Source organism: Colletes gigas, unplaced genomic scaffold (assembly GCF_013123115.1).
Source record: "Colletes gigas isolate AHSC1104 unplaced genomic scaffold, ASM1312311v1 Colletes_gigas_Sc00021, whole genome shotgun sequence".
In the NCBI taxonomy this organism is placed as follows: domain Eukaryota; kingdom Metazoa; phylum Arthropoda; class Insecta; order Hymenoptera; family Colletidae; genus Colletes; species Colletes gigas.
In genome coordinates, this window is record NW_025106650.1 from 1,584,520 (window position 1) to 1,596,882 (window position 12,363).

Genomic DNA, 12,363 nt, shown 5'->3' on the forward strand with positions numbered 1-12,363 from the left:
TCCGACAATGAGACACAAGTTGGCGATTCAATGATTCTTTCTTCCTCGTTTTCTTCTTCTTTTTAGCCATCGACGGCGAAAACAACCGGGAGCAACTGTGTAATCCATTCGCTGCAATTGTCCAAACAAGCTGTATTTCACAAAGACCAGCCAGTCATATATTTCCTTAATTTATGAATTACATCATCAAGGGCACCGTACATTCCCGAAGCACACCGTCGGTAACAATACACTTCTAAACGTTTCGTTACGTAGTGACATTTTATTGGCAATGCTTAGGCCGTACATTGCACAGACAGTGTGTACATCGGTCAAAAGGAAGACCAAGACAAACGATACAATACAACGATCGTAAACTAAATTCTATTATGTCGATTAAGAACCGAAGACTGACAAATCAAACATCACGCTTTATCTGTCATATAGAAACGAGCAAAATTTATTATTATCAGGTACAAATTTCGTAAAACAACAAGCACATTATTAATATAGATTACCGTCGTCGTATGCAGTTCGTCTATGTTTCTTGTGTCTCGCGTCCAAAACAATCAGCTCCATTACGCTTGCTCCATCCTCGTTTTCATAATCCTCCCAGTTCATCTTCTTCCCGTTCACACCTTTCGAATAATCGTCGTCTTCGTACGCGACGTAATCGTCTTGTATGTCTTCGTAATTTTTAGTCGAATCGTTATTCATCAATAAAAATCCCAAGGCTTTCGCTTTCTTTTGTTTCCCTCTAGACATATCGTTTCCTGCATGATCGTCCTTATCGATAGCACTTCGCTTTTGCAAACGTTGGAACAAAAATTTCAGTAAATATGAGTCCGACGATGTAAAAATTGCACCGCGATACTTTGTGTCGTTTTGTTTTGATCGCGAATTCGAATCGTTAAATGTTGATGTCACGCCTTTGTTTCGATATCCTTTGAGATTTTGACTCCCAAAACGAATCTCGTTATTTGTTTTGCACTCCGAATGAAATAATGAGTTTTCATGTTTATTGAACGTCGTGGAAATGATTGTAGATGATGGTGAATCTGCCGTTAATTCCCGCGATAAATCACTGACGTTATGGCTGGGAATCATTGTATATATTTCTAGAAAAATAACCGTCAAATAATACCAAGCAACTGTTTTGTTCGATGCAATAATAAAATGAAAGCTGTGCAACTACTTTTATGTAAAATTATAAACATTTAAAAGAACATATCATAAATTTATAACAGCACAAATTAATCAATTATCTATGTACAATAATAGTTCTGTGCGAAAATAAGTGATCTCAAAAAATAAAAATATATGGCAAGATGAAACTGAACCTACTAAATTGCTTGACATACTTTTAATCGAATAGAGGCAATACGTATAAAACAGTACTTCTGTACACTTACTTGCTGATACGTGAAAGTCAAACGTGCACATTAAAGAAACGAATAATAATAAAAACACTTTCGCTTTTTCACAACACATATTAATAAAGATATTTTCTAAACAGTTTTCTATACCGGTCGAAAGAGTGCTGTCTATCAGAATTCTGTCAATAATCTAATGGAACAGTCAGCAATTATCGCTGTGTCCTACTAAGGGTCGCGCATAGTCAATAATGCTGTTGCCATAACGCATGAAGATCGTAATTATTTACAGTCAACCGTCATACATGTAAGACATGGATTAAGGAGAGATTAAATTATTGAAAGGTAATGTAATGGAAAATATAATAGAAAAGATATATGCATTTATTTAATACAATTCACTTTACCTATATCTAATTAGTAGAAAGCTTCGTCCATCACTTTTACCATAAACGCGATTATCATATTCAAAAAGCATGTTACGATATAAGACTTTATGCAACAGGTCTGAATCCATTGTTGGCAAATGACGGTGCATTGTATGGCGCGTATAAAAATCTATTGAAATCGTTCGAATAGTATTCTGGTATTTGTTCTTGATGGAAATCATTCGTTGGAGAAGAATCAACGGGAGGATTTGAATAATAATTATACCTTTCGTTCGAATAAAAATTCACAGGTTTGTCGTAAGAGGGTAAATTGTAATTAATGTGCCCGTAATCGTGATATTCGCTCGTTTCCGTGGTAAAATCGATGTGTTCTATGTTTTGTGGATATCCGCCATAGTACCCGTAGAAAGGCGGGTTTGACGTTCCGTTATTAATCATCGTCGAATTCATTGTCATGGGAGTACCGGTATTGTTTTCTGGATTCATGTCACTGATGTTAGTTGCTTTAATAAAAGTTCTATTCGGTGCATGAGAGTCACGTGACAATGAAGAACCATCGATACTTTCAGGCTCTCTAAGAACACTTTTCAAATTGCTCTCTTTCTTCTTCAATTTTTTCTGTAGATCACACATAACGCCAGGATTCTGCCGACCGTAAACGAAAAAATAAAATTTTAACAACGAATAAAGCAATCTTAACATCGAGTAACATAAGATATATGTATTCTGTTAATAGTAAATTTTATACTACAATATTTCTCTTATATTATCTACTAAAATAGATTTGAGGTATATATTCCACTAAAGAAATGGGATACATAATAAAACGTCACGTGGTTTTCTCCATTAATTTCTATTTGTTCGCCTTACCGAATTCTTACCTTCTCTTCCGCGTTCCGATCGTCTTCAACCTGTAATTCTGCACTCTCATCAGTCTTCTTTACGACGTCGTTCGAAGTTCTGACATTCTCAACCTTTTTGGCCTCTTCTATATATTCATCATTGTTGTTCAACAAATCGATTGGATTTTTATTCTCCAGCAGATTCAATGCTTGTTGATTTTGTGCCAACGTTTGAAAATCATTTTGCACTCCGTCGATCGTTTGTAATCCTAACGGATTCAGTAGAGGGTAGAGCCCGAAAGGAGAGGCAAAAATATAAGGATGTGGCACGTAAGGGTAAGGATTGTAAATCGCAGCAAGGTGAGGAGGAATTCTTGAAGCACCGAAATTTAAATTCACTGGAGGAGCTTTGGCATACGTATTCACGTTTGACGACGCACCCGACAGACTACCGACACTTAAACCAGCTAGAAATGCTAAACTTCCTAAAATTTTGCCCTTCCTATTTGAAAAGACACCCTTCGTGTTCGCAAGTTTTGTTAAATCTTCAATTTTTAATGATTTCTGCCGTGGCAATAGTAAATCCTTCCTCGAAACTTGTTCCTTTTGGGTTTGACTGTCATCGTTCTTCAAAGTTGAGGCCTCTATCGATTTGTGATCCATTTTTAGATATTCGGTCATAGTTACGGCATTGCAGTACAATCCTAAAAAGTAATCAAAATTGAAATATGAACACTCGGTTTTTGCTACAAATTTTAATTGCCAGCGACGAATACTTACTGTGATAGCAGACGGTGGTACTTAAAAACAGAAAGAACAAGAGATTCATTGTGACTGCACGATTCTTGGAACGAGAGTGAAGAGAAAACCCACGGGACTGTCTAACAAAAATGAAAATCTGCGGGTCGCCCTCATGTTCCACTTCGCGAAAGTGTGTTTTTTAGATATCGTTAAAAATATGTTAATTTTGTCAATCTAAACTTCCTCATTAGGATATGTGGGTTTCCATTAGAAAATGTCCAATTTACAGAAGTACATAAACTGTAATGTTGTCTTCTTTCGCGTTAAGTTTTATGTTGGTAATAATACTTAGCAACAACAGTTTGCATTATATCATCGTATTCCATCTTCTCATTGCTTAATTCACATAACTTACATGTGTCTTGCTCAAACGAGTATTAACATGTAATCTAATGTATTTATCTACAGCATCGAGCACTGACATTTTGATTTTCAAATTTCGCGCGCACGATAGCGACACTACGCCGTAGTACACTGAACTTCCGCCATTGAAGGAATCTCCGTTCTTGGCTGCCGGAAAATATTTCTGAAAAAATGACCGGTACAGTTGAAGAAGACGTAAAATTGAATGAAAATAGTACTAACTTAGATTTTGCGACTCCGGAAAAACAAGAAGCTCGTGCATTTCTGCGCGAGCGATTTCTCCGAGTGATTACTGGAATTGTTGGTACGACGCCTTCCTTTTTCCACTCCAATTTCCTTCCTATCGGATCTAATGCTACAAAAAACTTTATCTAATGTCTGCATAAACTTATTGGTATTTAGTAATTGTGATCATCATCGCCTTTTGTTAAGTTCATTTAATTACACACGAAATTGCTTAAATATGGCGCCAATACTAACGTTGTAGTTTTCTAATGCGCGAATATTCAATCATAAATTAAGTTAAATTTGATTTTCATTAACGAAAGCTGTACAAGTGAAATACTAGTTTTTATAATTATGTCGTAAAAGTATTTATGCAGCAGACTATTCATACTTTTTAAGTGACAAGTTAAATGAATTGTTGTCTGTTACAGGTAAGCAAGCAGAATTTTATTTACATGAAAAGACCCATGTTTCTGCTGAGTTTAGAGGCTGTGATGTAAATTGTTTAGAAGTGTATGTACGTAATTTGGAAACACCATTAGGGAAGATTCCAGAAGCAGTTTTGAGAGCAACAGATATAATTCATTTTGACATAAATGATATTAATACTGTACAATAATGTTTTCCATTACTGGTGAGTAATACTGGTATTCTTATGTTACATAGGAAATAATATTTTTATTTTTTAACATATTCTTAATAACTTATACAAATATTTATGTACAATTTGTGGTTCAAGAACGACGCATATTTAACATTGTATTTATTTCTGAAATGATGCGCCGTAAGTGATCAATGATTTCCTTAAGATGCCTATTCTTTAATACAACTTGCTGCAAAAATTTTATTTAATTTTATATCATGTGAAATTTAATATTTCGTATTTTACTATGTACTTTCAAACAAAATCTCTACTTACCTCCATAATTTCTTTGCTCTCTTCGCAAGCCAGTCTGTAAGCCTCGGATGTCTTTTTCTCGTCAGACTTCATATCCCATTCTTCTTTTAAAGGAATTAAACTTTCTATGTGTGTATATTCCATACCTTGAAGTTGGCAGTTTTCATTGCATTTTTCATAAATCAGTCTTAAGCGTTTAAATAATAATTTCAATGTTCTTAGCTGTTCTTGTACTTTATTCTTTTTTTCATTAGCTAAACTCGTTCCTTGCGCCATGCCTAAAATTTTGACATTCGTTCGAATAATGCAATTTGATATATGCTAAAAGAAATTGTATCATTTAAATCTCAAGTACCATTTGGTGGTTGTAAGACTTTCAATGTTTGAAAGACTTCTAAAGTGCGAGTGACAATATCTTGCACAGTTTCCTGACCAAATCTGCATAAACTAGCAGTGTTAAATTCTTTATTTTGTTGTTGTTGTTGAGGTGGTGGTTGCGTAGGCTGCACCGGTGTTTGAGGAGTTGTAGCTTGATTACTGGTTTGATTATTCTGTTGTACCATAACAGCTTGTTGTTGCTGTTGTAATTGTAATTGTTGTTGTTGCATCTGTTGCATTTGTTGTTGCATTGCAACAGATTGTTGTTGTTGTTGCTGTGCCAATACTTGTTGAGCACTGGGCATACCCATTGCATTCGAGCCTACTCCTCCTACTCCGACTCCAACACCCACACCTACTCCAAATTGTTGAGGGTTTACCATACCTAAAAAAATTTTATCTGCTTATGCTATAGTTTGTTTCACATTTACTCCCTTAATTACGCAATTCTTACCACCTTGTTGTGGTCCCATTAGACCAGATACCATTTGTCCTCCACCAAATTGTGTCCTCAGTGTAGATTGTTGTACATTGGGAAACCCAGATGGAAAAGGATGTTGCTGACCCGCCATATTATTTCAGTTTTTCACTGTTTTACATTCGTTAATATATGACGGTATAGGAAGAATTAATCAACAGGGTTAGAAAACTTTGAGGTTAAGTATCATTTTAATGCTGAATCTTAATCTTTTCGCAACCTCTGGTAACAATCTTGTGAAAACATTTGATCTACCTTAAGTTTTCAATAAACGCAGCAAGAAATAACCATGAAAATGTTTATAAAAATAGTATTTATGTCCAATATACACAAGATACTTTCGAAATTAAGAATTTCTATCGCAATATAATTCTGCTTTTTATTTGGCAATTAATACAAAATTACACCATCATGCCATCAGTATGTAATTAATAATAAAATGTACATGGTTCCTCTGCATACGTGCACCGTAAATCGCACGTCTCACATATTACGTTACAAATTGTTGACATCACATTGCGCACGTGTGCCGCGCTTAGAGTGTCAGTGATTCATCTTATCGACTTCTATGCATGTAATACGATATGAAAATTTAAAACAAGAATAATGATTCCCGCGCGTGAAATTTAATCTTTACCTTAGCGACTGTTCTGTTCAAATCTCAAATTTTTAATGCGATGCAAAATTTTCTAAATATGGATACTTGTAGTTTGTACTAACCACAACGCGAGGGCAGTAGCTTTCAATGTTCAGATCGAGAACATCATCGACGTAGTTTAAACCGTATATTTTTATATTGAACTTATTTCGAACAAATATACATATTTTAATAACAAAATTACACATTTTACCTTTTATTTTCGTATTCAGACTCGACTCATTTTTGTTTACGTTACATATTTGGCAATTAATTCTGATACAAATCTAATACATACAGTCCCGAACAAAAGTATTGGCACAGGCAATGTAATATACCACAATCGCGTGTAAATTAGAAAAGAAAACGATATTTTATTAAATATGAAGTCCCATTGATGCTCGTTATTTATTACTATTGACGAAACATGAGAAAACATCAGAAACAAAAGAAGAAGAAAGTCGTAATGAACAATACGTAAAATCCTTAATTTAAAGTGTTTAACTATTAGGACCGTAATTGAACGATTAAAATAATGTGAGAAAATTTCCTGATCGACAAAATTTCTTTTCTTTTTTTTTTATTTAAAGGTCTCGCGCAGCTACCAGAAATTTATAAAAAATCTCGCACTTTATACAATTTCTTCTTAATATTTCTGACGGTGGGATCAGGACACAAGCTAGTTGGTTTCTAACCGTGACAATGTATGGATTTCCAAGTATCGTTTCCTTCGGGAAGGAGGATTAAAGTCGAAGTGAAATTCTTCGAAAGATAGGTCAGAATTTGATGGTATTCGAGCGATGTCCACGCAGGAGATAAGGTCAACGCACACGAAATGAACAATAGTGTAGACACAACGGTCCGATCTTCTGTCCCTCGTGCACCTTGCTTGCCAGTGCGCTCACAGGAACATTTGTTTTTTCCGGAACAGTCAGTGTCCATCGTGCTGTTACGTGGTCTATATGGTCGCGCTAAGAAACGACACGGGCGAAGTAAACAAAACGTGGAAAGACGCTCTCGTTAAAATGCTTCGCGGACGATTCATCTTTGCCGTGATATTGGCGAACGTTATACTCGTCGGTGATGGTAGAACGATAGAAAATCGGCTGGCCAAGATCGACACCGCGAAGACGCTGGATCCTGGTGAAGATTTCACCGAGAGAAAACATAAAATACTGAAGAGAAACGATCATTTAGGAGAATCGTGTCCCTACGGAAGCAAAGAGATGTGCTTAATTTTTTCTCTGTCAAGAATCGCTAACGTTCGAGTGGCTGTTCCGGATCAGAGATCGCAGGATCGCAGTCTAAAGACGAGGATGTTCGACGTCGGATCGAGAAATACCGGGAACTCGCAGTTCGACCGAAGAATCAAGGAAAGTAACGAAAACGTTCAAGATTTCTCGAAGGAACAGATCAAATCGCCGAGCAACGTCCATTGTAAAGCGATTCGCGACGTTTACATACCGGAAGTGAAACAGAACCTGCCAGCCTTTGGTTGCGTGCTTGGAAATAATACGTTCATTATATCGAGCGCGAGATTCCTTCAAGATCGACGACGGTATTTAACTATAAACGTGAACGAGAATACTCTAAATAACATAAAGTATCCGCAGAAGGTTTCCAGGAGCAACGAAGTGAGCATCATACCAACCCTGCTCGTTCTAAACGTCGCGAACGACTACAACAGCGATTATAGAATACAGATGCATACGAATACAAACGAAAAGTCAATCGACCGGGAGGAAATCGATAAGAAACTATCGCGCAAGTAATCGTATCTTATAGGAAGTTCGAACGCCCCGGTGATAATTTTGGATTTATTATCTTTCGTTAAACAAACGATACGTGTAAAGCATAATTGCTGTGTTTTGGCCTTTGTAATGTTCGTAACGAAATAAACCGGTTTCATCGATCCAAAGGATTTCGAAATTATTTGATTCGATCTCGAACCTTCGATGTATTTTATTCGGGTATAAACTGCGAATAATCTTTTAACTCAACAACGTACAATCGGTGTAATTCGATTCGTAACGCTAGGTGATAGAAAAAAAAAGAATTCGTAAGATCTATTAAACAAGTATTTATCACAAAATTGTAGATTATCCGTATTACTACATATTAAATAAATCTCACTATGAAGTGTGCGTTTCATTTTGATTTCTCGTCTAAGGATTGATTCTCTATCCGTTCCTTCTCAAATTGGTGAGACAGTTCGGGAGAGATGGCCAGTTTGTGAACGTTGGATAGAACGTTCGGAAGACGTTGTTCCTTAACAGGTAGTATTTCGTCTGTAAGTGTGGACGCTGGGGCACCCTCGTCCGTGGAAGAATGCGGCACATTCTCGATTAGGTGAAGATCCGGTTTGACTGATTCGTCGGTAATGATTTGATCGACTTTCACAACCGGACTAAACGGTCGTACGTCCTCGCGATGTGGCTCGTCCAACAATTCAGACGGATTCGAACTCGAATCGTGCACACTGTTCGAATTCTTCGTCTCCTCTTTGATTTCGATTTTGAATTTATCCAGAGCGTCTTTTTCTTCTTCGGTCAATGGAAGAACCTTGAAAACGAAACGACAAATTTAATTGTTAATTCGATTAAAATTTTAAAATGCTTCGTGTGATTCTTATCGAGAAAACAACATTTCGCGTTGAATATCAATATGTTTTCAGATATTATAAATTTCTCGGTTTCAGCTCAATTTTAAAAAACAATGTAAATATTATCAATATTCTCTACTGTCTATTTTGTGGAGTTGATCAATTTAACTTTCAAGAGGATCAGGTTTGTTGCTAAGTTCTGTTCGTTAAGCTAAGCAGATGTGTATCTTAAATATATTAAGGATCTTCTCTGACGGTGTTAATTTATAGCTGTAATACGATGAGTTGAAAAGACAATTTAATGAGTCATCGATTTCATCTTCAGATTAGCCATTGTGCGCGAACGTCAATTGAAAATACGCTACAGAAGCCACGCATAGAATACAATGACACGGGTATTGATATTTCTCGGTACTGTCGTATCGTTTGTCATCAGTCTGCATACAATTACCGAGAAATAATACCCGTTTTTGTTAGCATTAGCATTCCAATACGATCGGTGATATATGACGCGAAACATGATCGAACGTCACTTCGATTATAGCGAAGCTGCTAGGAAAGATTCGAACGAATAGAATTCATACTTTGACCACTGGTTGAGAGACTGTTTTCCGTTTCGATGTTTCTGTATCTGACGATACTTCTGCCGGTTCCTTATCCTTCTCGTCTTCCGTAGCGAAATTATTATCCACCTGTCTGACGTGTATAGCCTCCACTTTGTTTTTGTCCGCTCCGTCTTCTTCGAGGCTTATATCACTGGGTCCGTCGATATTAGCTAAGTTGACCTGCAAAGTAACGTTAAAAACTTTCGTTGATCGTCGAAGAAGTCGGCTTTAGAATCTGGAAAGATTACGTCTGAAAATTGTGGTCATTGTTCGTATTTTCTGCGAAGAGAAATGTTAAGAACTATAGTCGGTACAGTAGAACCTCGATTTTTGTACGAGAGCTTCGTTTATTGCACGATGTCGACAAGTAGAGGGGATAAACACTAAGCAATAAGGCTGGATATCAGTTTATTATTATTTTATACAGGGCGTAGAGGCCAAAATAGGACGAAAATCAAGAATATTAATTTCTTGATCGAGGTTTCCTTAAAAAGTTATTAACGTTTAAAGTTCCGCCAGTACTGAATTTTTTTCTCGAAAGTGAGTAGGATTTCGGGGGTATGTCTATTCACCAAAAATGATTGTAATTGACCCTTGCAATCGAAAATAATTTTTCCAAAATGATTTGAAACTTTTTTTCTCGCCGAAAAATTTAGACACCTACCTCCTGTCGATTTCTCTTAAAAATTAGTTTTTGATTTTTAGTAACTTTGTTTGACGCCCTATAGAAAAGTTGTTTAATACTGTTTTGTAGGTACCCATTAGCTCTACTTCAGAAATAAATTTCATTAAAATATATTCACTATTGTAGCGGTTATGGTCGTTTGAAAATTGGACCACTTTTATGGGGGATTTCTGATTTTACGGAGTGAAGGAACAACTTTTCGAATATTTTTGGAATTTTTACATATTCTTCACTAAAATACGCGTTGTTTGCCGTTCGAAACATGAAAATCCTCCAATCCGTTCAGAAGTTATGACATTTTAAAGATACGTATGAAATTTTGGCGAACCATTTCTAGCCTCACATTAGATTTTCGGTAAGAAATTTTTTTCTCAAAAATGCGTAGGATTTCGAGGGCATATGTAATGACCAAAAATTACTGTAATCGCCCCCTGCAACCGAAAATAATTTTTTTAGAACGATTTGAAAAATTTTACATCTACACGAATTTTTTTGTCGAAAGTGGGTAGGATTTCGAGGGTATGTCTATTCACCGAAAATGATTGTAATTGACCCCCGCAGACAAAAATAATTTTCTCAGAACGATTTGAAATTTTTTTATTCAATTTTTTAATAACTTTTTAACAAAGCCTCAGTCAAGAAATTGATATTGTTCTTCGATGATTCATCGAATTGTTAATTCTGAAATTGTAAATTGTTTCCAAACAGACGAAGAATTAATTTTACAAACTTTCGTTCGCAATTCGTAAACTATGACATGTTTTCTTCGACGTCACAAAACAGTGTAAATTAAGTACCGACGTTAATATATAGTTTTTCAAGCCCCGATAAAGTCTTTAACGAGAAAGAAAACAAGTTATCGCGGAGTAGATTGAACGATGAAATTGATTCGGTTCACCTTAGGTAAGCTCGATCCTTCGCGAAACGCCTCTGCTAATGCGGGATTTATTTCCTCCAATGGCTGATCCCCGTACCTTATATAAACAGGGATATAACCCGGGATGCTAGGTAATACTTGGAGTGGTAATGGATCTATAAGAAATTAAGATCGAGTTAAAGATACGTTAAAGAAGCGGCAGCCTTTGAAGCATGGTAATACACGATTATATGTACTATGATTGCAGTCTGCAAATAGACTTTCATCGTGAAAGATACGTATCCTGTGGCGATGAAATATCTTTAACGATTACGAATCGATTTCTGATCGGGAGCTTCACCGTTTATCGAAATAGTATCCCATGATAGATTTAAATATAGTATCGATCTAACAGCTCGGCGAATACGTGTCGCGCGTACAACATTTATTTACACACAATTTTTTTCCCCCGTTTATCAACTCGACAAGTAACAACTTCGATTCACTGTCCAACGGATTCGGTTTCGCGGTCTATCGTAATAATTTCCAGACCATCTGAATGCCAAATACTGTACACACTTTTCCCAGCTATCGACTACTTCGGTTCGTATGCTTGGTTTCCGTCGTATCGGTGTTTCCATTATAACGCGCGAGCATTACTCGATCGAAAATCAATCACAATTACGTACACGGTCACACAAAACATCTTAATACGAAATTGTTCGTTTCCACCATGTGTATCACTTGGACCCGCGTGGTAGGTTTAATCGAGCACCATGTAGATTCGGAATAGCACGTTCACGGCGGGAGTTTCGAATATTCCTTTTACTCACGGACATAATCAACAGAGAGGGATATTAGGAACACAAGATGGTAGACGTATGCCCTGGTACCACGCAGCATCTCGGCAGCCTGCATCTTTGAACGGTACTGAGCCCCCGTAGCACGGGGCTCGCTCCTTTATAGTGCGGTCCCCTCTACCCTTCAGTCTGTAGTCTGTGCCACGGAGAGGTCCCTCGGGGTTAACATCGTTCCGTTAATATCAGAGCAAAAAGTAAAATCTTCCTTTACTTTCGGCAATCGGAACGACGCTTATTAGGACATCCTTCTGGAGACTTTCTAAGAAACCGATTTGGCCTTCTTTTCGTCCTGCTACCAGGATTCTTCGTTGTCCTTCGTCTCCTCGTCCCTTTCATCCTTCGTTATCCGTATGAACAGTAATAAATAACTGATACAAAAAATTAATCACAAT

General features: G+C 36.7%; 5 protein-coding genes across 7 annotated transcripts; 1 reads left to right on the forward strand and 4 right to left on the reverse strand.

Moving 5' to 3' along the window:
* Positions 1-421: 421 nt before the first annotated feature.
* LOC122401027 lies at positions 422-1,665 on the reverse strand. Its single transcript, XM_043402885.1, has 2 exons — positions 1,392-1,665; positions 422-1,097 (listed from the first exon to the last, which is right to left on the reverse strand). Exons 1-2 carry the CDS (start codon positions 1,468-1,470, stop codon positions 484-486), a joined length of 693 nt encoding a protein of 230 aa, XP_043258820.1. The 5' UTR covers positions 1,471-1,665; the 3' UTR covers positions 422-483.
* Positions 1,666-1,846: 181 nt separating this feature from the next.
* On the reverse strand, positions 1,847-3,412 carry LOC122401080. Its single transcript, XM_043403017.1, has 3 exons — positions 3,364-3,412; positions 2,623-3,287; positions 1,847-2,386 (listed from the first exon to the last, which is right to left on the reverse strand). Exons 1-3 carry the CDS (start codon positions 3,410-3,412, stop codon positions 1,847-1,849), a joined length of 1,254 nt encoding a protein of 417 aa, XP_043258952.1.
* Positions 3,413-3,875: 463 nt separating this feature from the next.
* Positions 3,876-8,158, forward strand: LOC122401108. The gene is made up of 3 exons (XM_043403053.1): positions 3,876-3,925; positions 4,404-4,606; positions 7,295-8,158. The coding sequence occupies exons 2-3, from the start codon at positions 4,569-4,571 to the stop codon at positions 8,133-8,135; spliced, it is 879 nt and encodes a 292-aa protein (XP_043258988.1). The 5' UTR covers positions 3,876-3,925; positions 4,404-4,568; the 3' UTR covers positions 8,136-8,158.
* LOC122401106 (mediator of RNA polymerase II transcription subunit 30) lies at positions 4,707-6,656 on the reverse strand. Of its 3 annotated transcripts, none has more exons than XM_043403052.1 (4): positions 5,706-6,656; positions 5,226-5,633; positions 4,892-5,148; positions 4,707-4,805 (listed from the first exon to the last, which is right to left on the reverse strand). In XM_043403052.1, exons 1-4 carry the CDS (start codon positions 5,818-5,820, stop codon positions 4,707-4,709), a joined length of 879 nt encoding a protein of 292 aa, XP_043258987.1. In that variant the 5' UTR covers positions 5,821-6,656. The 3 variants fall into 3 exon arrangements, with proteins under 3 accessions (XP_043258987.1, XP_043258986.1, XP_043258985.1); XM_043403051.1 differs by having other exon boundaries at positions 5,703-6,656; XM_043403050.1 differs by having other exon boundaries at positions 5,226-5,648; positions 5,703-6,656.
* Positions 8,159-8,423: 265 nt separating the features above from the next.
* Positions 8,424-12,038, reverse strand: LOC122401109. The gene is made up of 4 exons (XM_043403054.1): positions 11,945-12,038; positions 11,154-11,287; positions 9,550-9,750; positions 8,424-8,925 (listed from the first exon to the last, which is right to left on the reverse strand). Exons 1-4 carry the CDS (start codon positions 12,027-12,029, stop codon positions 8,512-8,514), a joined length of 834 nt encoding a protein of 277 aa, XP_043258989.1. The 5' UTR covers positions 12,030-12,038; the 3' UTR covers positions 8,424-8,511.
* Positions 12,039-12,363: the final 325 nt, after the last annotated feature.